The sequence below is a fragment of the Catharus ustulatus genome, chromosome 16 (genome assembly GCF_009819885.2).
Source record: "Catharus ustulatus isolate bCatUst1 chromosome 16, bCatUst1.pri.v2, whole genome shotgun sequence".
In the NCBI taxonomy this organism is placed as follows: Eukaryota; Metazoa; Chordata; class Aves; order Passeriformes; family Turdidae; genus Catharus; species Catharus ustulatus.
The window spans coordinates 9,097,689-9,123,677 of NC_046236.1; the positions used below are offsets into that span (position 1 = coordinate 9,097,689).

Below are 25,989 nucleotides of genomic sequence, written 5' to 3' on the forward strand. Positions count from 1 at the left end.
TAGATGCACTAGGTGAGATAAAACAAAGTATGCACATAAGTAACAAAAGCAGAATAGAAGGCATTTTTTAAATTACAAAAATTTAAAGTATCTGAATTTCATTGTTAGCAAGAACTACAGTAATCAGTTAATAATTTAGGAAGCTATAATTTCATGTAACTACCGTATAAAATATTTATTTGGAAAAATAGTATTTTCTAATCTTCCCCAAGGTAATACTTTTAGTAGCTTCAAAAGTAGCTTTGGCTGAATAAGAAGCCCTGCAAATAACAGCTTTTAGACTTTATGATGTTCTGTGCAAGGCAGATTGCACTCTTGTAATACTCTTAACAGTACTGCCTTTCTACAGAGAGACTCCAGCAATGCATTTCAAAAGCACAAATGTTCTCTTTTAAATAAAGTGCAAAATAATCTAAAACTTACCCAGTGGGCCAAAGTTTCTCCTTTCCTGCACAACAGCATGAAAAAAGCAAAGGCCAAAAAGCAGTTTTTGCCACAGTTTTGGCTTTTGGCAGCTTTTAAAAAACACAGGGTCAGAGATGGGATCATTCAGGTAGGAGCGAAGGAGGTTCACTCTAACGCCTTTTGGAGGCTCATTTGTCATTTTGATGCCATTCTGGAGGATACTAACAGGAAACTTTTCTGATGGATAACTAGTTAACCACAACCTAAAACGGAGTTTCAAAAGCATATTATTAAAAAAATCATATAATAGTGAGAGTAGTAGTAGAAAGAATAAGAATAAGAATAAGAATAAGAATAAGAATAAGAATAAGAATAAGAATAAGAATAAATCAAAAATATAATCCTGCATTTTGATCTCTAAAAGACTAAGTTTTACTACTTGCTTAACTACAAAGATAACATCTAAATCTGGTCCAAAATACAGGCATAAAGTAGATTATATTGGACAGGTAGAAAAGATGACCTCTTAATTATGGATCTTGATTTTATCACTGCACATAAATTATATGAATGTCATACTTAGGCATTCTTACAGAGGTATTTTAATTTCTTTTTAGCAGTCTTCAGCAAACAGGAAATACTCACATTAGAAAGTACAAAATACTAAAACTCCTACCTGAAATTATCATTGGTATTCTCAGGCACTATAACTTCCTCACAGATCTTTTCCAAGGCAGGCATCCAGCTGGTTGCAAGGTGGCAGTTTTGTAACACTACCCAGGTTCCATCAGTAATAGCCTGGTAAATCATTTTTTCTGCTATTGGGCCCTGGCCCTGGCCAAGTGAAACTGTTTGAATGCTTGAGCTTCCCATGCTAACATCATCAGCAAATTTTAGCAAACCTATGATAACAAGTTTTACACATGCAAACAAAGTCTATTAGAAAGTAGAATATGTTATCATGATCATTTTTATAATGTAATTAAAGGGAGAAAAGTAAACAAATATTTTATTCAATTAAAAAAAAAACCAAACAGAACCATCTCAACAACCCAGAAGCAGTATCATATGCTGCATCAGTCACTGTGTCTCTGAAGCACACAATAAAATTTAAGGGTATAAGGTATTATTTTTAAAAAAACCCCAAAAACTATCCAGATTAAATGGCTGACTCTTCTTTGGCCCCAAGTGTTCAGTTCCAGGTTGCACAACTGCTCTCAGCTCTCTCTACTGGATGGGTACAGTTGTTTATGGGGGTTGAGCTGCAAATTGGATCTTTAGATCTGGCTAAAAATAGACCTCCAGCTTTGCTATCAAAATCAGTACTTTCTGGAAATAATTCCTTACGGTATGGCTTCATATCACAAGTCTTTTGGCAGAAAACCAGATTTAAAAATAATCTGGGTGGTTATAGTTAAAAGGACATTTAACAAATGTGTTTTTAAGTGTGGCCTGTACACCATTTAATCAGCATCTGAGAGGGAGGAAACTTACTGGAGGAGGGGTTGCAATAAAGGCTGGGGCAAACCTCCAACACCCACCGAAAGAATTGTAATGCAAGTACAAATTATAAACAGGTCTGGATGCTACAGTCTGTTAGATCCCCAAATTGCTGCTCAGAGACATTTGAACACCACTTCTTTCATCACACGCTCTAAAAATTTTACTATCATTGTTTATATATGGGCAGATGCCAATGTCTGATATTTCATCATTGCTGTATTGTACTTTAAAACACTTTAAAGATCAAATGAGGGGGCCTACACTATTAATGGGTTAGTCAGACCCAGTGACATTTAACCAGATAAAAAAAGATCTTTTTAATACCAATCTCACCTGCCATAGGATCAGCACCAGGTGATAATATAAAAATCAAAGGGGCACAACAATTAGAATCACTGTAACTTCTTCCAAGATCAAATGTAGGCGGTTCAATAAATGTTCTTCCCATATTTTCCACAATGAACATCTGCACTGCCGGGATAATTTTGTCAGGTCGCAAACACCTAAGAATTACCATGCGATCCAACCCTGTCAGTGAGCTCCAGGAGTCTGGGAAGGTTTCTTCATGGGGCCTGACAGAGTCATAGATTGTCTTCCACTTGGAAGAATTGTCTCTTACGTGTTCCATTAGTCCCTGGAGGTTTGTCAGGCAAGATGCACGTACGATCTCAGCCCATGATTTGTTAGACAGCCAGTCTGGAGCTGGATTGGGGTGAGGATTATCCAGAGCAACACCTCCTGTCAGCAGGAAACGCCAAACAGCATCATCTATCTCACCATTTCCCTTCATAATGCCTACTGTTAGAAGGAAGGAGAAGAGCAGCTTGTCCTTTTCAAACAGCGAGCGGCAGACATTATTATAGATGCTCATTGTGAAATGGTCAGTTATATTTTTAATTCTCTCCTTAATACGTCCGCTCTTTCTGCTTTTAGCAATAGATTGAACATACAAGTTAATGAACCAAATCAATGAATACTGATACATAGGTTCAATGTTTGCCAGATCAGAGATGCAGAAGAAGACAACAGCTGAATGAACAGCAACTGGCTTATACCCCATTCGAGTAGAATCTATTTCCTGCTCAGTTACAGAGGCAATTTTTTGCTTTTCAGAGATCTCTTCAGATAACTCTTTGGATGAAGACAAAATATTAATTGCTGTTTCATCCTCTAAGATGTTTCCTTCTGAATAGGAAAGGACCTCCAGAATTTTATCTTCTATTTCCTTTAGTTGTTTCTTATTGGCTGCACTTTCTACAATGAGCTGGTTTTTCTTTTCTTCGAGCTCAGGCTTTTCCTTTGCAGCTACAATTCCAAGAAGTTGGTCCTGAAGACCCAAAGGTGTAATCATGAAATTGAGGAGACAAACTTTCACAGCCACTTCAGGATAATAATGAGGGTTTCTTAAGTGGGTTGTCATGTAAAACCTGAAGTCTCTTGAATATTCAATTATATTTTCCCCTAATTTCATGTATTCTACTCCTTGTTGTTTGAATGTTTGCTTTAATAAAATAGGTTCTAAGAAAGCATCTAATTCTTCACCAATATTTTCTAGCAAGACTGGTGTTCCAAGCTGAAGAGCAGTTTCTAATGTCCTCACATAATGTGTGTCAGATAATTTGATAACTGCCAGCTTGTTACTTTTCTCCATATTTTTTATCCACTTGTTAGCTTGCCTTTGAGGATCTATCATTAAAGCCCATCTTCTTGAGTTAGAAACAATTACACCATTGTCAATGGAAAAAGAATCCACTGGCAATCCAGCAATCTGCCATGCACGGATTTTGACTGGATCCCCTAATGTATTGCTTAGGCTAAAATCGCTGGAGCACGGAATGTTCTTTTCAATGCACAGATCCTGCCACTGCTTTTGACATTTTAGGCGATAATCAACAGTAAAGGCTCCCAAATACGCCACAGTTCCTGATGACAACAACACATCCCCTACTAGGTCTATGTACCGAAATCCTAACAACCGTGCAGCTTCTGTCCACCTCTCCTTCTCTCCACCCAGACCGCTGATCAGCTGCTCAGCTCGCACAAGCTTCTGCGAACAACGCTCAATATTATTCTCGAGCTCTCTCTTCCGGTTATTCATTTCATCAAACTCATCTTGCAAAGCCTGAAGGCGATCAACAACCTCCTTAAGTTCTGCTTGTTTCACTTGCAGCTTCTGCATTTGAACGTCCAGTATCGCTTCAGCCGCCTGCAGGCGCTCGCGCTTCGGGGCCACCACTTTCTGAACACGGTCGTACACCTCCATGGCTCGCACCCACTTGCAAAGGCCTTCACAGGCAGATGAGACGTTTTTCACAACCTCTGGCTGGAAATCTGGATGATTCATAAACTTCTCTCTAATTTTCTTCATTATAGGAGGAGGAATGTTATCCTTGTCGTATGACTTTAATCTGTCAAGGAACTTAATATCTGAAAGAAGTTTTTTAGCTGGCCCCCAGAAGTCTTCAATCATTTTACCTATATTGCAAATAAGATTAAAATCAGACTCAATATTTCATGTTCAAACTGAAAAAAAATACTTTGAAACACAGTATGAAAAATTAACATCAATTATATTGCAGTGGAATTTTACTATGCAAAGACTATTAAATAGTTTGGGAAAATCATTACCTAAAGGAATTCAGACAGGTCCTTCAACAGCACTAACTAATCTCATATTTATTAACTGCATATTAATTCTAAATCAACCAAACACATTAAGGGAAACAAATAAATATACAGTCTTTCTTATCATTGTCTATGAGATAAATCGGTAACTGTGGAAGTATTCCTTCTTAATCTAGATAAGACCATTTTGGATGAAAGGTATTTCTATAATTCTTATTTTTAATTATGAAGGGTAGAACTGTTTAGGTATAAGGTAGAAGAAAAGTGAAAGAAAACAGTCTCTTTCCTACCTTGCAAATCCTGTGCAATCCCACAATAACAACATTAAACCACACAGAAAAATCTTGTTAGAATAATCACCTGTGGCAGAGCTATAACTAGAATTCCCTCTCCCAGCACAACTGATAGTTTGGAAGCAGGGATTACAAGGGGAAACACAGGCAGGTGTTGCACAGCACACCTCCAGCATCCAGAGTTCCTCAAGGAACTGCAAATCTCAAGGTTGGCTCAAAGCAAGTTGGAGAGATGACTTTGTGCTGGTGACTGGGATCATATTTACAAAGCTGTGCAACAGTGTCAGGCAAGGGCAGTTATGTCAGCATGGCAGAAGCAGCTCTCTACTACTCTGTACTTATCACTGCCAGCAAAATGCACCTCCAGTGCACACAGCTGCATTCATGCCAGAAGCACCCCCACATTCCAGGGGCAGGGATAACAAAAGCTGGTTCATTACCGCTGCCACTGGGGTCGGGTTTCCTCTCTGCTTTAATTGACCTCATGATACAGATACTCTCCATGACGAGCTTGACAGGGCCAGGTGGATTCTGCATGGATTTCACCAGAGTGATGTCGGAGGGATTCAGGGTGTTAAGAGCTGCCTCTGCTGCAGCCAGAGCTGGCAGAGCCTCTGCAAGGTCTGCTTCACATTCATCCTGTTAAGACATGGGGCAGAAAGCTGTAAACCCTCACACAGTGCCAGGCGTGCAGCCTGATCACCCCACTACAGCACAGCCTCGCAGAAACTTTTCTCTTGATCAGTACCCATTAAATAGACTCTTCACAACGTTGTGTTTCTAGGAGTGAAAACTACTTTCACTTTACTTGGCTGCACAGTTTAAAGAGGCAGGGTTTGTAGATAAATCAGTAAATTTCATAAACTGAACTGATAGTTGAAAAATCCAGACAAGCTTTCAAGATCAAAGTCTCTGGTTTAGCAATGAGAATTAAAATAAAAATTAGATACAGTTAAATCTTACAGTGCTGATCAGGTGATCAGCTTAAATTCTTTATCATATACTCTGATCTCAGCAGTTATCCATATTTAATGTCATTATGATATTTCCAGCTAGTTACAGAAAAAATATTGAGGAATATTAAGGCTTCCCACAAGAAATTCTGTGTTACAGACGTCTGGCTATGGCATTACCTCTAAAGTTATGTCTAATAGGACTACATGCAGCATATGCCAAATTACCTCAGCTAACTCTAAATTAACTGTCTTTGGGCCTGGAAACAGTATAAACTCATTATTCAATCTGTTGAAAATGAGAATATATTAGTAGAGAAGTAAGAGCTGTACAACTTTCGGAACATGAACTAGAAAGGGAAGTTATGCAGGACTGTGAGATGCACTCAGACTCCAAACAGCCCAAATTTACTGTGTTTCTATTAGCAGTGTGTCATTCATCATCTGCAATTCTGTTAAAGAGCTTGGCTCACCCCATTAACACATCATCACATCATCACAGCTCCCATTTACTTGGAACCCATTGTGCTCCACGCTCAAACCCTCGAGCTCTACCTTAATACCCTGGGCAACAGCAGCTGCATCATTGGCCTCTTTTTCATCTGCCGACACTATTGCCTTTTTTGCATCTACTTCAACTGTCTCCTTTTCAATCTTGACCATCATTTTATCTGTTTCTGCAGACGTTTTAATCAGTTCAGGCTGAAGGTCAGTCAGTTCTTTCTGCATGTCTACAACCTAATGAAAACAACAGGAAATCAAGAAAAAAATCTGTGCAAACATTGTGTGCATTTCATACCTTGATGTCTTAGGAATAAAGATTGGAAGACCTATAGTAATGCAATCTCAAAAAGGACATTTGATCTAAAGAATTAATAGTTCTCTATTTTTACTAAGAGCTGTTTCATTTAAGTGATTAGATTTTTAAAGGTATTTTTATCATCATCTCTGCAAGACACTTGCTTTTTTAAGATTCATTAATGTCATTAATGAGAAATATATTGATTAATTCTATTTTTTCCTCACAGTCACTTTCAGATAATGAAAGTCCAAATAATCCTTTAGTACACAGGTGGAAAACAAAATCCAAAAGAAACCTGGAATGGAACACAGAATTAGTGACAGTTACAGCTGCAAACTGTATCTTCTTCATCCAGCAAGTATCCACAAGCCCCTTTAGTGTGTATTTTGAAAAGATCAATCCCTAGATCACATGGGTTGAAAAAGGAATTATTTATCTGGAACCTGATCCATTTTCTGCTTGGAATCTACTCAGGAATTAATGTTTAATATTGTCTTGCAATGTTTTTCAATTTCTCCCCTATTTTGAAAAGGATAATAGATAATAGAATGCTGAGGTGGATTCTCCAGATAAGGTTTTGAGAAAACAATGAAATTTATAATGTTTATTCCTCTAACATTTAATGAGTACCTTCATTTTATTTCTCTTTTCTATTAAGAGCTATAATCCAAATGTAGACACCACAGTTTCTTCAACTTACTAAGCAGAAATCTAGCTTTTCCTGCTGGCTTTCTATAGAAAACTATCAACAGCATCATAAACATGAAGAACAAATTAATAAGTTTTACTTTTATAAGTTTCAACCACACAGACCCCACACTGAAGTATGCATATGGCACATACTCAGCAATTTCATCTGAAGCTTACTTGTGAAGATGCAAATTCAAGCTTTTCAAGTCCCACAAGATAACGAGTCCTCATCATGTCAACTTCTTCCCTTTTTTTATTCAGCAGGGTCTTGAAGGTGAGAATCAGTTCCACGTAGGAAGTTGGTGTCACGTAGTTGTGTCTGCGCAGCGTAGCGTAGTAGCCAACAGAGAGTTCTCTCACACTTTCTTGGAAATATTTGCACACTGACACAACCCTAGGGAAAAATTTTCCACATTATTTTGAAAATACAGTCTGTCTTTATGTCAACTCTCAAAAAATTACTCTAAGTTTATGAAGTCATATTAGTGTTGGGGAAGGCAGAAATGTATTTTCCCCATTATTAGAAATGTTTTGGACTCCTCTCAAAGAATGGCCTGATTTTCAGAAACATCAGATACAAATGTCTCAGTATCTGACTTGCTCTGAAATCCCAGAGTTGGCTTAGCTTTGTCCATCTATGAGGACAGATCAAATACACTGGGGGCACGAGGGGCAGGGGAACAAAGTTTTGTTTCATATGTTTCTTAAGAGATAAACTCATACTCTTTTCTAATGTCATCTTTGAGCTCAATATCCTCTAAAAACTTGTTAGCAACCATTTCCAAAGCATCTGTAGGCCAGGTTTGGAACCAATCAATGGTGCAGCAGTTTATCAGTGAAGGGAACATCCGCAATCGATTCCGAAATGCATCTCCAATAGGACTCATGGCTACAAAAACAAAAGCATGATTGTTACCTAAGTTTCTTTGCAGTTAGGAAGCAGAAAAACAAATAAACCTAAATAAAAACATTCTAAGAAACAATGCATTGTATACAGACCTAAGCAAATATGCAAATTTTTCTTCACCCTTTCAATAAAGAAACTGTACATAGCAAGGGGCGTGGCTTCAATTTTCCTGTTCTCCATCCTTGCTGCACTTTGCATTTTCTCAACAATTTCAGCTTTCTCATCTGCTGCAAAGATATTAGGCACATCCCCAGTATTTAAAAGCATGTTGATATCTTCTACAAATGATTCATCCTTTATTTGGTTATCGCAGAACAAGAAGGACAGATTGTTGTTACCAACACCTGCTTTCAGCATGACTTGTTTGATATCATCTTTCCATTCATTGATGCCGTAGGATTTGGTAATTTCAATCTGGAAGAGCTCAAAGGAATTCATGAAGGTGGCGAGCTTGGTGGCGCTTTGCCGGCCGCTCCCGCCGACGCCCACCAACAACAGGTGCCCATTGTCCTGTTTCAGAACCCTGCATATCCTCGAGATGTGCTCAATAGCAAACTGGAACATCACCAGGGACATGGGGGCCTTGCTGATATTGTTGTATTCCTCAAGGTAGTATTCCATCACGCTTGTCAGCTGCTTTAAGTCTGTGATCTCATCATAAACTTTGACAGAAGTGCTCGGCTTTATATAGTCTCCAAAGAACAGGCTGCGGATATTATCATCAGTGACTTTTCCAGTAGGTGAGAGATGACTCAGTACCTAGGAAAAAGACAAAAATCAACAGGTTATTCTAAATATTAGAGAATTATTTTCCTTAAAGTCGTAATAATCCTTATCTACATAGCATTAATACTGCAGGAAGCACTGTTTTTCACTGTTCTAGTTACAGCCTTGGTCTGCAAAATAATACTGTAGGTTGACCTGCAGGTTTCCACATAAACATTCCTCACAGAGAGATACTGCTGTCAAATATAGGCCTAGTTCTAAAAAGGCTTCTCAGGAATGTACCCACTACACCCATCAGATCATCCAAATAATTATCTTGGGTAAAAGCACAGATAAATGCTGTGCAAGACATTTATTCCATTGCACAGAATCCCTCAGAAGTTATGAATCATTCTGATATGAATACTCGATGCTGAATAGAAGACTGTCCATACTTTTTAAATTCACTGATCAAAATACTGCAAAATGTCTCCCATACTGATTTAATCTCAATATTTAAGTATTTCTGAAAATGCATCAGTATCATATTGGTCCCAGCACATTATCCAAAAATACCTTATTAAAGTTCTGCTTGAAGCTGTTTAATGTTGTCTCTTGTACCATCTGAAAGAAAACTTTCTTGTCATCCTCATCAACCAAGCGATCATAGAAAACTCTGTAAACCTCATGAACCCAAAGTCTGATCAGTTTATCTCCATCCTGAAAATGTAAATACAAAAGAATGGGTAAATATAGCTCAGGCAGGATTTGTTCAAAAAGAAAAGGTTAGAAATGTCCATCTGGACCCTGCTATACCTGGTACTAAACTCAGTGGGAATTTTTCAATCCCAAGCCATTCAGCACATGGCCCAGCATCTGCTAACTTTACTGGATTCCTCACCTAGTTACCATCTTGTCCTTCCTGCCAACCCAAACTGGGACTCTCATGTCAAAGCATTTTTCTCTGCTGTATCAAATTGTATTAACAAAATGACAGCTCTCTCCCATAGAGAGAGACAGAAAATACATAATAAGGAATTCAGGGACTATTCTGATCTTAAACCCTGTAAATCTACTGAAATCATAGTTCATGTATTATAAAAAGAATTGTCTTTTTTCAGAGCTCTCTCCTACATCAACATAACTAAACTACAACTTACTTGCAAATGAGTGTGTGGACAGAGCAGAACTCCTTTAATAACCCTGGAAAAGTCCCGTAGATTAAAGACATAGTGGGATTTTGAAGGAGTTGGGAGAAAATTATCAACTGCCAATTTATAAAGCACTGATGTTGCCTGGACCATCATCTTACCAAGCCTTAGGAAGGAAAAGAAATACAATTTTAACTTCAGTAGATAAATCACAGGGAAAAGACAACAAAGGTGCTACAGGAAATAGATCCCATTACCTCAGAAATGAAGCATCAAAGCCTTTGCTGAAGTGCCAGTCAGTAACTGCAGTAAAAATCTTGGTTAAAATGTCATCATTGAAAGCACAGATAGAGACAATATTCAAGTGCCGCGTGAAGCGTCCTGTAGCACACACAGAAGGATGCAGAGAGGTTTAAATATTCAAATATTTTTCCACCTTTCAGCTAGCATCTTTTAGATTGGACTGTCACTAAAAAAAAACATTTGAATCTGGCACCAGCTTAATGATTTTGTTTCTGGCAAATTTTTGCCCTAGCAGTGAAGCAAAAGAAATATAAAGTGGCTTACATTTTCTATCAGTATTTAACTTAAAACTGTTTTGAATATGTAAAACATGAATCTCCATTTACAAGGCCACTATTACCCAATTCAAAATTTCAGCTTGCCTCAGCCTTCTTGAATATGATATGACACAACAAAAATTTTACAAATTATCTTGTTATTGGCTTTCACCTAAAAACAATCAGTCTATACATGAGTAAATTTTAGAAATTTAGCTATATCAGAAGAGTTATTTTCATAAAGCCTCCTCAGAACACATACAGTTATATCTGTATCACAGTGTTTTAGGAAGCAAAGTAGCATGAAGTGCCTTGTAACAATGCAGCTGTATATAGCCTATAATAATGTAACTGCAGCTACGTTAGGGCTTGTATTTACATACTTTTTTCATTAGAAAATATAACCTTCCTTATGGCACTGTAACAAGGATCATGGACTTGCAGGTAACATTCTTACAAATGAATACAGACAGCCTACCTTAGCAGCAGGAGATACAACTTGAGAAGAGACTTGCCAGAGACATGGCAAGCAGATGTATTCCCTCCCTTTTCCAAGGAAAACAGAAATAATCTCCATCATTAATTTTAGAATAACTTTTGTTATTCACAGTTTAATCAACACTAAAAACATTGTTTCTAATGTTGATTGAACTGCCTCTGGTAAAGGTACAGATTTGAACTTGAACATAACAGACCTGTACTTGGAATGACCCACTCAGTGAATGCTGTAGATCCAGCAGTCATAAATAAATGTTGACTTTGCCATCAGCAAACCTGAACCCACCCCTTAACTTCAGCCAGCTAGATAACCACTTGCCATAGCAATGTATTTCCTACCTGTAATGTCATTCCTGCCTCCCCCAGGGGGACCCATGGCTGTGACCAGCAGGACATCTATGATACTGAGGTGGGATGAATCTTTCCTGTCGTACCAGTGCCCATGATCAATCCACTGCCTGAGAAGCTCAATAGCTGGCTGGGCTCCATACACTTCCTTTTCAGGCATGTTTAGGTCATCTGTGGAGAACACAGACACTGAGTAAAAAACCTCAGTGTTTAGGAATTCAGTTTTCTTCTAAGGAAAAATAACTGAACCAGAAGTAGGAAAAAGATGTGTGTTGTTAATTGAACTAACCAAAATCAAATACCATTATACCTCACAGGCATAATTAAGGGTGATGGCTTAACTTAGTGTGGCTGGTGATTTTGTTTTGCTTCATGTCATGTCCCACAGCAATTCTTAGAAGTATTCTGAAAACAACCACCAATTAAACCTCTCAGCAAGGGCAGTGCTAATCCTTCAATGATCCCTGTGGGTCCCTTCCAACTCAGGACATTCTAGGATTCTCTGGATGCCTGAAAAAAGCACTGAGGCAATCCAAACTTACTACTTTTGGTGAACCACTTCCTTTGCCTAAGCCAGAACGAAAATTATTTTTAAAAAATGAAAAATATGTCTTACCCACAAAAATTATAGCTTCTTTCCCTGCTGGAGGTCCAAATAATCCTTTTCTTCTTCTGTCCAGCTTGGACATAATAATATCCTGGGTCTGGTTAGCAGAGGTTCTTGCAGAGAAATTGATGAAACTCGGGATGTATTTTTCCTTTGGAAGTTTTAGTAGAAAATTGTTTGTTATAGCTGTTTTTCCAGTGCCAGTGGGACCCACAAAAAGCAAAGGGACACTATGATCCACATATGTTTTAAGAAAAAACATTTGTCTGGCAGTTTCCATTGTTGGAATGATCAGCTCAGATACCTGTTATGCAGGAAAGTAAAATAAAACATGAAAATCAAACATCTAATACCTTAATCAACATGAATATTTGCAAGCAACTACAGGAACCCTGTAGCATAAAAACATTTTTAAAAACTTCTATTGTCTGAAAACCTAAACTATAACAAGGTTCTAGTAGATACTATGGCCCCACTTCTTGATCACAGTTTATACAGTCAATAGCACAACTAATATTACCTCTATGGTGGTTCACAGACATTATATGAAGTCTGGAGAACTACAGAGTTAAGTATGGCCCAATTCTGCTTCCCCACTGTGCAAAGGGAAAGGAATGCTGGTACGGAAATTTTTTTCTCTTCCTCGTTTTTTATTTATAATTAGCAGCTGTGGATTTGATATCAAGAAAAGATTTTTGGCAGCAGAATGAAATGTAATCTTACATCTCCCATGTACTTAATAGAGAAGACAATTGCAACTACAGTGGAATGAAATTAAACAAGTTATCTTGAAATTTCATCTGCAGATCTCTGCTGTGCTTCCCTTCCATTCAGTTCACAGCTGCCATCAAAATCTGAGTGCCCTATTTGGAAATGGAGGGCACCCAGGACTCTCAGTACTGTTCCCCACATCCCAAAGTAGTAGTAAGTCTCTTTGCTTGCTTTCTCTAAGTAACTGGTACTACAATACCATGAGATCAACCACTGAAAACAGAAATGAAGGAAAGGGAATTCATGCTTTGGCTTTTTCACACCATGGTTTTCCTAATATCAAATGCTGTTAAAAGAACAAAGCAGAACCCAAATTTTAACCACCAGGGAATCTCAGGGCTCTATGTGCACCTGCAGTGCTGAACTTCCACTGTTAGTGGTACCAGAATTGAGACAAAAGCAGGAAAAGGAGCTCACAGAAACTAATGAAATGTTGCAAATCAACCATCAAACAGCCTAATATAGTTATTTATACCTCTAAATCATTAGGTCAAATAATTATTTTTCATAATAAAGATACCAATGTGCACCTTAGCCCCTGGGGCAATAACTTCCTCTTCCTTTCTGATGTAGTCTGTCCACATCTTCCATTGCCCATGGCCATGCTTATTAAAATAGAAGTCATAAACACTCCCTGTTAATTGAAAAACAGAACACAGGAAAACCCACTGATTAAATTATAAAAATAAACTTCAGTAATTTTAGTGTGAGATTTCCAAAACTGTGAGAAAATGGAAGCTTTCTACTACACAAGATACACCCCCCCTCTCCTTCCCCCACTGCCATTATCAACAACAAATGATTTTAGGTCAGATTCAGCCACAGTGTTTGAGTACAACAGGAGGCATATGCTAGTCCTGGTTAAAACAGCCAGGAAAGGGCACCCAACTGTGCAGCCCAAAGCTTGGCAGATGGTGGCTTTGCTGCAGTCTTAACATCTACCAGGCACACTAAGTGCCAAGCTTTCTTACTGCTTTATAAAAGGTCAAGCAAGCACAGTTATGAAGGAGCACCTTTTTCTGGGAAGAGATTGTTTTTGTTAAGCTTCACGTTTTTAGGGCGTGGATTTTCCTCATTCATTCCATTGAGCAAGCTGCGGTAAAACGAATCAAATTTTCTTCTGCTGTTTGCATCAATGATCCCTCCAATTGTCCACACCAAAGCAAAAAGGAAAAGGGCCTGCAGCCACGAGGTGATTTGCTGAGCAGACATGGTTTCACTGTCCTCTTCATCCAATTCCTTTATTTCATCTAAAATACATATTTTGAATTTTAGTTAAATGCCAGTAATGACCATAAATCCCAATTCAAAATGCATTTCTGCAAAAGCATCCTGTGACAAAAGTACAGCACTGTCTCCAGTGGAAAGAAGCCAATCTACAAAAGGAGGATCTTGTCTCTGTAAAATACTGTTTACAAACAAAAATGAAATTCTATGAAAAATATTTAGGAAGAGTCCTAGCTGTTTTGTTCAGATGGTAGCAAACAGCAAGCAAAACAGAACACACAAGATCATGTTCAGTTTTGTAATGACACCAGTTTCCAAATGTGAAAGCTCTGTATGCAAAGAACTATTAATAATACTGATCAGTGAGATCACTGACTGTGTTATGTGAACTCAACAGTAAGGAATTCCTTTGGCATTTCCTTGCATCTTATAACCTGCCTTTTGTCCTGGGACATGGCAGGGGAAAAAAAGAAAAATTGAAATAAAAACCAGGCAGCTTAGGGTACTTACCAAGGAGAGAAGAATAGAGTTTCATCAAGCTGTTAGCCAGGTGAAGAGAGGACGTTTTTACAATGACTTTGCAATGATGGTCAATAAAATCTAAACAGGGCTCGACTAGCCACATAAACAAGCTATTGACCTTCCAGGAGAAAAAGAAACAGCTGTGTGACAATGCAGGACTTGCCACATTCCCCCCATCCCTCAATTCACCCTCAAACATAAGGCATCAGAAATTGTCCATGCTGGCAGAGAGATCAGCAAAGGGCCCTTGGGAGGCAGTACTGAAATGTTCTCAAAGTCACACCATCGCTTTCTGATGGTGAAGACAAGTTCTTTTACCACAGAGAAGTTTTCAGTGGGAATTCTGTTACCCAGTTACTAATCCAGACAGCAGAGCAGAAGCTCAGCCTAGAGAGACTCCTGTCTTGCTCAGGCAACAACAAAATTATTCCAACAGAAACAAAGGTAAGGGTTTCATTATCTCTTAAAAAGAGGCCCCCTACAGAGGACCCAGCAGAGATACTGTGCCACAACAGAAATTCCAGCATTCTGGGGCTGACTGGTGCCTGCAGGAGTGCCACAGCATCTGGGTAAATACTGACCATGGCTGGAGGTATCTGCTCCATGAACTCAAACTGGAAAACAGACAGACCTATCCTTTTCCCAGGGACTAGTACTCAAGGAGATGCACTAAAGGGTCAGTGCAACTATCTGTTGGATAAGGAATAATTATTTTACTCTGATGAACTGAGAAAACTATAAATAAAGAGCTCTTCTGGTCTTGGTACTTCTTTGGAATTTGATTCTAATTTCTTGCAAAAACTCAAAGGGAGTCTTCTCAAAATATAAATAAGTTTTCTACAGCTCCAATCCTAATATTATTCCAATTATTTTACTAGATTTTAAAGCCTATTAATAGGGATTTTTAAATTTTCATTAAAAGCTGATTCTCACCAACACCTATTTTTATTTGCATCTACAGAAAACATAGTGCAATACATAGCACAAAGAGCTCTCCTTCACACAAGCAATGAGATGAAAAAGGCTCTTAAGATTAAACTATTAAAAGTAATAATAAAATATTTGGATTCTGTATGCCTGCCTTCAAGTGGGCAAACTCTGAATGTCACCTTATAGTTCATCTTCTAAATTAGACCTGTGCAAAAAATGAAGTCTCGCACCAGCTCGCGGTGTTCTTCTTGCAGGCTTGAAGGCAGAGTTTTCATGTAGGAATCCTTCAGTGGTTTCCAACCTAACTGTTGTGGGTCCATATAAATCATACCACACCTGGGAAAAACAAACATGTAGAGGAATACATGTGCAAGGTGGGACAGTTCAAGCTTGAATGCTCTCACATTACCTGCTGACAGTTGCTGGAGATGCCTGCTCTAAGTCTGCCGGCTCAAAGATTAAACTCATTTTTGAGCTCATCTGAATTATTTCACCACTCATTAAGCATAACTGGAAGAAGAACATCACATAAACATGGTCTAGTCAGTGCTGATCATACAGTCAAAGCAATGTCTGTCATAAAATCACTGAACATTCCATTTAGTGTCACTCCTCATTCGTTCATTTGTATCTCTACAATACATGGTATTTTATGACCTTGCCTCAACTTTTCCATGTCTTACTGTAAGGCTTGCAGAGACATAGAGAACAATGTTCTAACTTTCAGTAACTCTGCAAGAAAAAGCAGTCATGACCTGCTGCTTTTTAAAAATTCATTTATTCTCAAAGTACGTAATTTAAGCAAGTTCAGTTTTCAGTCACAGAACTGAGGCCATGCATTTCAGTTTCCTAGAACGGTCAATAAAAAAGCCTCAATGATCAACCTCATTTCAATAAAGAAGGAGCAAGACAAGGCTTCTAGGGAGAAGTAATGGCTTAATATTATCTAATACCATCTAAACCCACTCCTACAACTAGGGAAATAAAGCAGTGCTTTTGGGCACATCAGCCTTTCCTGAATTCCACACCTCCCTTGACTAATGTAGTAACAATATTGCTACTACTAAAATTAAATATGTTTATTCAAGGATGAGGTTACAGGCAAAAATCCGGCTACCTTTTTATTATCATCCAGTACAGTGTTCATGTTCTCTATCCAAACTGCATCCACGGGGCCATCAAAAATAATCCACTTGCGATCATCTGTGGTAGAAGATGCTTGTTCCCTGAAGGCCTTTGCAAGAATTCCATCTGACCACTCATGACTTACAGGATCAAAACTGCCATACAACTGCCCCATAGTAATGGCTTTGGGATTAATAACTTTGTACTCAACAGCAAATTCATCCATGGCATTCGCTATGTAAAAAGGCAAATACATGAGCTTGAGAATTTGATAGGTTAATCTAATTCAACAGCTGAACAAGGCGATTCCTGAGGATCCTACTCTAGCTGCTCAAAGCAAAAAAGCCCAGATAATTGGCATCTAAGTAGAAGTAAATAAGAATTGCCTTACTTGTACAAGGCAAGCAAGAAGTCTGCTGTAAAACAACATATGGAAAAAAGAAAAAGCAGAGACGCATAGATTTAATATATTTATGTGAGCTACTTACAATATCCTAGCAGAGCTAATTTTTTCAAGAGAATTATGCACAAGTAAAATGCCTAACAAAATTCAGAAAAGTATGAACACATTAATATGGCTTACTGTTCCAGTAGATGTAGACAAAAATACTATCAGACAAATATACCAGACAAAAATAGTTCAATTAATAGAAATTCTGCAGTCAAGAAAGAAGAATATAGGACAATTAACAACCTGGGCATATCTCAGCGAAGGAAAAATTACAGTCATAGAATTGACTCCATTTAATGAGAAGCTTGTGGCTGGACAATGTTACCTGCACACAAATCAGCCAGGGCTCCAGCCAGTACTTTGTATGAACTGGTCTTCCCACTCATAGGATCTCCAACAATCATGAAACCATGGCGCACCAGCATCATTTCATACACCTGCCAGGGACAGGAGAGCCACTCCTTAACATGGCACAAAAGCAAGTGTTTCATGCTATGTGGAAGAAAATGGAAATCTCCCTCCTGCATTCAGATACGACACAAACAAATCTCTGCACTCTGTGGCTGACCAAAGCCTTAATCCAAATCAGAGCGCAATTCTCACTGAAACAATTTAAGAAGTCGTTTTCCCCAGGCATTCTCTCTTTCTCCTTGCTAAAAGTCATTCCTCAACTGCAACAGCAGCACTGAACAGGGCATGAGGCACTAACCAGACACTGCAAATCACAGCCCTGAACTGAAATCAGCGGTTACCAATGAAGCTGACATAAAGGGACTGAAACTACAGCTCTGAGGATCTGGCATATGGTCAGTGCTACAGAGGCTGCCTTTAAACTGCAGGAGTGGTAGCTTCTTCAGTCACCCCACAAGATCTTGTCAAAGTTCAAGCCAAAGCAAAACCACCAAACAGACCTGTAATAACCCCTATGATGATTTTTCTTATCATGTTAAGGCTGATATTTCTTATTTTAGCTTCCTAACCAGTTAACACTACCCCTATTTAAATGAAAGATAGTTTGGAAAGCAGCATAAGGCAAGTTTGACCATAAGCCATGAAGTCTGAACTGCTGTTGGAGAGGCCACTGATGACCCTGGCCTAGGTCACACATTTTTACCCTTGCCATTACCCTGTCACTAGGCTGCACAAGAAAAAAGGGTAAGTATTGTTTAACAGGCCCCCAATATTAGTAAAAAGGAGGCAGTGGGAACACAAGGCTGTAAGTGAAGCATAAGCAAAGTCACTTCTTTCAAGATTTCTCAAGGAGACTGAACACAACTGGGAACAGAGCCTTACTCCCAGTCCAGCATTCTGTTCACTAGGCTGCACTGCCTCAGTTAGTAACAGATTCAGTTTAATTTTCTATCCTGAAGTACAAGCCCTGCAATGTGGCTGCACACATCAGCTCCTTCACAAACTGTCTGAATTACAAAATTACTATGACCAAAGCAGGCTTTTGTTCCATGATTTCTACTCAGTAAAAATACCCCATTTATAATAGTCCATTAATGATAAGGAAACTATTAGATATTCATCATGACTAAGACACTGAATGAAGAGTGGTTTTGCTTTTGTGCTTTTCTTCCCCAGAATTATGTGAAAATAAACCTGAATAATTTTTCCAATGAACCATGGCACTGGTTGAAGATTCAATTTTTCAATATTTTCAGTTAATGCCTTGATAAATAAGTCATAGTCTGGTGTAGGAAGAACCACTCCAGGAAACAGGTCAGATATGATACCCTGTTAAGGAAAGACAGAATACAACACTATTTAAACACTATTTAAACACAGGTTACAAAAAAGAGAAAATTCCCAAATAAAACAATATTCACACAGATAAGAGGAGCTTAAAACCAAATGTTCTCAGATGGACAAAACTAACTTCTAAGCAAACTTCAGCCATGGAAGTATTCTGTATACTTGAAACAGAAAGCTGTGCCCGCAGTTTTCATGAACACATTGCTATTGTAAAGAGAAGCTTAACCTTTGGAAATTTTCCCCCATCAGGATTACCCAAAATGATATGAAAGCAGTTGAAAGAATTTCAGTGATTAAATAGAAGGGTATGAGTTCCAAAATTTCAGAGTAGTGACTCTGGCTGTGCTTCTACCCTAGCTTTTAGTCCTCAATATTGATTGCTTTGTATGTTAATTTATTTGCTATTAAAGCAGCATGCAAACAAACATCATCATTTTTATTCTGAACTCAAATTTCTAATTGACCTTAATTATCCACATCTCTTTTGGAGCACAAAGCCAGAAAACAAGCTCCAAAGAATGATTTCCACAAATTAAACAGCACAAGATGATTTTTAACAAGATAACATCTAAAAAATTTTATAGAGTAACTTTAAAGGCGCCACTAAAAGTTTGCTTTTCAAAATAATCCTAACAGAACCAAAGAGTGCTTCCAGATCAGTGGACTGAAATAACTCTACAGTAATATGGCATCATCTAGATCAAACTGTTCTAAATTAAGGTAATGACCTGTTTCTCTGAGTTCTTACAATGGATCTCATCATCATAAAACTTAAAACACACTGGCCTGATACCTCACCTGAAACAATGGCACATCCTGGGACAAGAACTTGGCCAAATTAACATCCATTAAGGCCCGAAGCAGCAACACACTTTCATTTTCAGTTGGGTACTTCAGTTTTAGGTTCCCTGCTGCTGTCAGGACAGATTTCACCGCACGCATTCCATAATCATAGTGGTGCTGAGATGACAGCTGCTCTGAGCACAAACGGTAAGTGGCAACAATTTTCTGGGCAAGACTGTGGGTGATAAAATATAACATGTAGAGTAAAAATATCTCACCATGCAAGGAAAATAATTTACCTACCCATATACACAAAGTATTTGTAATGATTCTAAGACATGGCAGCTGACAAGATGGCCCAAGACACCTGGGAAGAAAAACTGTAGATTATGCCATACTAGAGAATGAATGAACCATTTAGGAATTCTCTCTGATATTTAGATACATTTTCAAAATGATTCTGTGTAGAAGTGCACATCTGGCAACATGAGGTGGTAAATGAGAATTGACAAGAAAGCAAGAGATTAAAAAGCATATTCTAGAGAAACAAAACATGGACAGCCTTCCATATATGCCTTAAACAGGAATAGGTATACCAGACTCACTTCAGGTAGAAAATTCAGCATGTCTTACCTCTTAGAGTCCAGAAATCCCATTGAATAAAGTGAAATTTCCCCAATCAAGGCATAATCTGGGACCATCATAGCAACTGTTCGGAACAATGCCTGTGAGGAAAAAAGTAAGATACCAACATTTGACTATGGAATATTGTAATAAATTCTGGCTGTTTTGTAACAGCATCTCTCCATAAAGTCATGAATGCAAAGAATTCATGAATCATCTGAAATCTATGAGACTGCTTTAGAATTCTATTCTATTCTGATCTTATCAAGAGGTTCAAGAGGTCTGTGCTAAGCACTGCAGTAACAAGTGCTTAGAAAGAGTCAATTCTAAAGAACTATGAATAGAGAAAAAGCTAAGTGACATTCATCTCACTTTTATAACAGACAAACTAGCACATGGTGTGATTAATGCTTTGTAAAAGATCATGCAGAGAATTGTGGCAATGTTAGAAAAAGAACCAGGACCATCTCAGTCTCTCCATAGTGTCTCAGCAACTCACAAAGTTACAATAAATTTAAACTGGGATTTGGATCATCAAGCCATTGTAAACCCAGAGAATTTCCAATCAGGGAGAGCAAAGTTAAAGCTGTAAACTGGTATCAATATGATTAGACTGAGACCTTTCTTCTGTGCATTTGGTACAACCCCAACTGTTTACTAAAGCTTGGTGAAGAGCACATCAGGATACACTTGAACAGGTTATCAGTTGTGCTGGTTTTGGCTGAGTTAAATTGTTTCACAGTAGCTGACCTGAGGCTGTGTTTTGGATTTGTGCTGGAAGGAGTGTTGATAACTCAGGGATGTTTTAGTTATTGCTGAGCAGAGCTCACATAGAGTCAAGCCCTTTTCTGCTCCTCACTGCACACAGCAGCCAGGAGGATGGGTGCACAAGGAGCTGGGAGGGGACACAGCCAGGACAGCTGACCCAAGGGATATTCCAAGGGATTTATATGGGGTCATTCTCAGCAGAAGTAGCAAGGGATGGGATGGTTCAGTGATGGTGTTTTCCTTCCTTAAGCAATCATTACACATCAGTTTATTATTCGATTGATGACTTTTTTAATTACTGTAGACTAGAAGTCGCAAATTCAGTTTAATTTTTACAAGAAAGCAGGATTTCAGACTTACCTTCAGATTATCAGGCAGCTCTGCCCGTCCAGCATAGCCAGGATTCATTGTAATAAACACAGCACATGTGGGATTCAGAGAGATCTCTGTCCCTTCAAAGATGAATGTTATGAGTTTGCGAATTATAGCTTGCTGGATGCTAAGTATTTGCTGAGCAACTACAGATAATACTTCAACCTAATACAGACAGAACAGACAGGAAAACATAAGACAATTGGAGAACTAATATAAAATGGGGTTTTAAACTCATTTTGATGGCTGTATTTGCATTCCTCCAGGGAAAAATCACCCTGAGCCTATGTATTAGCCGCCTGTTGAAGGGATCCTCTGAAGTTAGTGCCACTATTGTCTACTCAACTAACAGAGACTGATCAACAGAAGCTTCTAAAAGTCTCCTCAGGGTAATGCCGTGTGCCTGCATGTAGACATCTAAGTTAGTCGGACAGAAACTCCCTCTGGAGGCCTCTAAAAGCACTTTCCCTTCAACTCAGACACAGTTTAGGCTCTCCAGAAAAACTGATTCACTCCATGCCCGAAACTGAGGACAAATAATAGGTGAGGCCTGCTGATTGTTTTAAAGTATCAAGGTAACAGAATATTGGAAAAGAAATGCTAATGCTTGAATTCACTAGAAAACAAACTACAGCAGAAAAATGGAAAAATTAAGGAGTTTAAAATACTAATATATACAAAAGAGAATTTCATTACATTTCCATATTTACTTAAATCTAATTTGATCAAAGTAACGATAAAACTTTTCCAGTCATTAGTGAGAAAATTAAACAAAACCAAAAAGACCAGAGTAAGAACAAGGGGAGAATTAGATGTGTCTGTTTACACAGCTTGACAGTCAGGTCACTCAGCTACTGACACTCAGCTCTACTCATCACAGGAATTCCTCCACTGGGATTTGTCTGTCCTGTGCTGAACACAGACAAATGTAACTCCACACCTGTAGCTTGATTTCTCAAAAAGAGAAGAACATTTCTTTCCCAACAAATGAGTGTCACACACAAAAGAAAAAACTGTCAAGGACCATTTATTTTTCAGCTAAATAGACCCAGAACACAATACTTCTGTAACACAACAGAGGTAGGTATGATTTCTAGAGCAGGCAGCTGAGTGTCTATGTCTGTGTCACTAATTATCAAAACAGAGAGGCCTCACCACAAGTAAAAGCAGAAAATTGGCAATAATGCTGTCATGTCTAAATCTAAAACTTCTATTGTCTTAAATGAAAGCTTTCTCCTTTTATTTGGTTGAGATAAAACATTACCTCAATTCTATTGAATTCATCAAAGCAGGCCCACGCCCCAGCTTGTGCCAGCCCCTTAAAGAACTTGCCCATTGCCTTGTAATCGAGGCCATCGGAACAATTGAAGACAACACACTGCAACAAAAACACAGAGAACATTTCTCAGTATTACCACAAAGTCCGCTATGAAATTCTCAGCATCTAAAATAGGAAGGGATTACTGTTGCTAATATTGGATTAGAAAACCAGGATGCCATATAGAAACAGTCCCAAATGTGAGCTTGTTATCAACTGTTTCCATGAATAAAGAACAGAATCACAGAATCATTAGGTTGGGAAAAACCTTTAAGATGTTCAAGTCCAACTGTAAATGAATAGCTAGAAAATAAGCAGCAGTTGCTTAAAAGTAGCATTTTAAGAAATATCAACATATCCAAACATAAACAGTGGAAAGTAAAAAAAGGGAGTTTTGGTACCTGCTTAGCTATTGCTTTTGCTAGATCTTTTGTTGTTTCTGTTTTACCAGTTCCAGCAGGCCCTTCTGGAGCACCACCAAGACTTAATTTCAAGGCACCCATTAATGTCCTACATTATCAAGAACACAGGCATTAGAAACAGCAATCTTGAACGTCAGATTGTTTCTGAATGGATTGATAAGTGTTTTCTTATACAGGCTCTCCTGAAAACAATTTACTTATGTCTCTACTGACTTTGTAGCTTGCCCTAAAAACCCAGTATTGTCTCATAAGTGATTCCTAATTGTGGAGGGTCATATTTGGCCACTTGGCCTAAAAGGCATGGCAAGGCTTTATGACATGCATCCACCAAGTATACCCTCAATGACACAAGCAAATGAACAGTGCCATGAGCAAAATGGTACAGTCTGTAAAAGCACACATTTCCCTCAAGTGGCACTTGAACTAGCAAGAGCTTGAAGCTGGCTTTATAAATTCATCCAATCTTTAGAAATTGATGAGAAAGCATTTCTCAAGTGAACATCTTACTAAAATGAGATCCCTGTTAACGATGGAGTGATCTGATTATTTTACAAAACCCTCAAAGGCTTTGACTCATGTCTTGAGGGCTCACCAGAAGTAAAATACCAAATGCCTTTAAGTATTTCAACCTTGAGGACTGAAGTATTTCCATTAAAACCTCTTGCAAGCCAGTGGAGGAACAGGAAGCTAACTGCAGTCGAATATCTGCGAAGGGCTCTGTAATTACCTCATTTATCTTACAGGCAGGCATACTCAAACTGTGTGTCTTACTTCAGATAAATTAACTGATCAGTGCTACTGTAAAATTCTTTGTAGTTCCAATACCATGTGCTGCCACTTCTTTTCAGGAGCACCTTCTTGGATGCAGCAGAATCTATTACTCCACTTGTGTAGAAGCCTATACATTGTAAATATTTTACCGTATTTGGGCAAAACCAACAGGAAACTGTTAGCTGCTGAGGTTCCTCCTATTATTAACTAGAACAAATGAAAGCAAACACAGATCAATCTGAAAAAAGAAAACATTATTCCCAGACAGTATGTCTTTACCTATAACATCGATCTGTCAGTGGGGTTATAACCAGACGTTGGGAATTGCCCAGATACTCATAACCATATTTCATTTCTGTTGTGATCATTCGCACCATCACGTTATTCTCTTCCCAGTAGTATCTCAGCTGAGAAATCCACTGGAAGTCATTCAGATCTGTGACTTTGTCTTCAGCCAATTTTGAGACCACATCACGAGCTGCAGAGTAAGAGACAGATTGTTTAAAAAGTCGAGACACTTCTACTGAGGTAGTTTACTTAAAACAACTTATAAGTAACATTTGCTTAAAACTATGTAAGAGTAATTCAACATTTAGAGGCTGGTTTTCATGTTAGAGAGGAATGTGCAATTGTTTTGCATAGGGAATCAGTGTAACTGTAACTAGTCTGCTCTAAGTAGTTGGGAGACCCTTGTGCAGTACTGAGCAATCCTCATTTGCCCAAAGAACTGAGCAATAACTCTGAAAAGGCTGATTCAAGTTAGAGAAAACATTTTAGGTGCCTCTCTCCAATAGTCCACCCAGCTAATGTCAGCAGCACTGCCCCAGATGCCACAGGGGGAGCAGCAGCTGCACATTACCGTGCACGTCGATGACAATGAGAGCCCCAAGGGTCAGCCGGGCTCCACTGGACAGCTTTCCTCTCACTAACTCAACTATGTCCTTGATCTGGAGATTGCTCTTCTCCAAGAAATTCTGTCACAGAAACAAACACAAGCATTAATGTGATGCTGTAGCCAGCAGCTCCTAAACTCCTGCGGGTGCAATCATTGGAGACAGCCTCTCCAACAAAACACATTAATGGTAGTCAGGGCACTGCACAAACAGTTTAAATTCTCTTTTCCACACTGGCATTTTATTTTAATATGAACACTTCAAAAGTATTTATGGCCTGAAGCAGTATAAGCAAAAGGCTTATCTTCCCAATGGAAGTGAAAAAGCTCTACAATGGGAGAGAGACAGATAGTCTTTGTTTTGCTTCTCCCACACAAGAATATGGGACCAAGTCCATTAAAAACATGGTTCAGTTGGCTCTACTTTAAACAGGTGTTGGACTACATGATGTCCACAGGTCCCTTATATTATGTGATTCACTGTTCTGTGATTCCTTCTCATTTTTCTTCAGCTATGGATTATTCAAGATACTTTCTCTGAAAGTAATAAACATTTTAGTTCTGTCTGGATATATCGAATAAGATCTTCAACTGGTGTTAAACAATACAGGCAAGTTAAAAATGGGAAATCCAGTAAGGATAAAGAAACAAAAAGCTAATATTAAGATGTAGTATTTGATGTAAAATTTATTAATACTTTTCTGTTTTGACATTTACAAAGCAGCCCAAACATTCTGTTTACAGAATTAAACTCCAAATAAAGCCTCATCCACCCAGCTTAAATAGGATCACAGAAAAGCCCATTGAATTAAACAGAAATTATTTCCACTACTTGAGCATGTGTTTGACTCAGGCCTCAGTGAAGTGATAGTTAAAACTGCTGTAGTGACAGAGGCACTATGAACACGTAAGAAAAGTTTTTTGTATAAAATAACAAATTTGGCTGCTGCACCTTCCTCACTAGTAGAGTCAAGCAGTAACCAGAGAAATCAGTGGTGACTTTATCCCTCTCTACAGCTCCCTGAAAGGAGGTTGGAGCCAGGTTAGGGCTGGCAGGACAAGGGGACATAGTCTTAAGCCATGCCAGGGGAAGTTTAGATTTAATGTTAGGAAGAACTTCTGCACAGAAAGAATGATTAGACATTGGAAGGAAATGCCCAGGGAGGTGTGGAGCCCTGGAGGTCTTTAAGAAGACTGGACATGCCACT

General features: G+C 38.5%; 2 protein-coding genes across 6 annotated transcripts in view; one reads left to right on the forward strand and one right to left on the reverse strand.

Annotated features, from left to right (window-relative positions):
- The window catches only part of LYRM1 (LYR motif containing 1), a 73,079-nt gene that overhangs the window by 23,578 nt on the left and 23,512 nt on the right, over positions 1-25,989 (forward strand). The window lies entirely within an intron of this gene.
- The window catches only part of DNAH3 (dynein axonemal heavy chain 3), a 58,303-nt gene that overhangs the window by 7,653 nt on the left and 24,661 nt on the right, over positions 1-25,989 (reverse strand). For all 4 annotated transcript variants that reach the window (XM_033074193.1, XM_033074194.1, XM_033074192.1 and 1 more), the window contains 28 exons: positions 24,749-24,863; positions 24,169-24,367; positions 23,098-23,206; positions 22,643-22,756; positions 21,367-21,543; positions 20,248-20,339; positions 19,630-19,849; positions 18,679-18,813; positions 17,399-17,510; positions 16,615-16,856; positions 15,907-16,007; positions 15,728-15,833; positions 14,556-14,685; positions 13,832-14,068; positions 13,349-13,452; positions 12,057-12,351; positions 11,432-11,611; positions 10,292-10,415; positions 10,044-10,200; positions 9,460-9,603; positions 8,271-8,937; positions 7,995-8,160; positions 7,449-7,665; positions 6,335-6,517; positions 5,267-5,465; positions 2,242-4,383; positions 1,082-1,307; positions 424-668 (listed from right to left, as the gene is read on the reverse strand). In XM_033074193.1, coding sequence (XP_032930084.1) covers positions 424-668; positions 1,082-1,307; positions 2,242-4,383; positions 5,267-5,465; positions 6,335-6,517; positions 7,449-7,665; positions 7,995-8,160; positions 8,271-8,937; positions 9,460-9,603; positions 10,044-10,200; positions 10,292-10,415; positions 11,432-11,611; positions 12,057-12,351; positions 13,349-13,452; positions 13,832-14,068; positions 14,556-14,685; positions 15,728-15,833; positions 15,907-16,007; positions 16,615-16,856; positions 17,399-17,510; positions 18,679-18,813; positions 19,630-19,849; positions 20,248-20,339; positions 21,367-21,543; positions 22,643-22,756; positions 23,098-23,206; positions 24,169-24,367; positions 24,749-24,863 — 7,138 coding nt within the window. The remainder of the gene's footprint in view (positions 1-423; positions 669-1,081; positions 1,308-2,241; positions 4,384-5,266; positions 5,466-6,334; positions 6,518-7,448; positions 7,666-7,994; positions 8,161-8,270; positions 8,938-9,459; positions 9,604-10,043; positions 10,201-10,291; positions 10,416-11,431; positions 11,612-12,056; positions 12,352-13,348; positions 13,453-13,831; positions 14,069-14,555; positions 14,686-15,727; positions 15,834-15,906; positions 16,008-16,614; positions 16,857-17,398; positions 17,511-18,678; positions 18,814-19,629; positions 19,850-20,247; positions 20,340-21,366; positions 21,544-22,642; positions 22,757-23,097; positions 23,207-24,168; positions 24,368-24,748; positions 24,864-25,989) is intronic.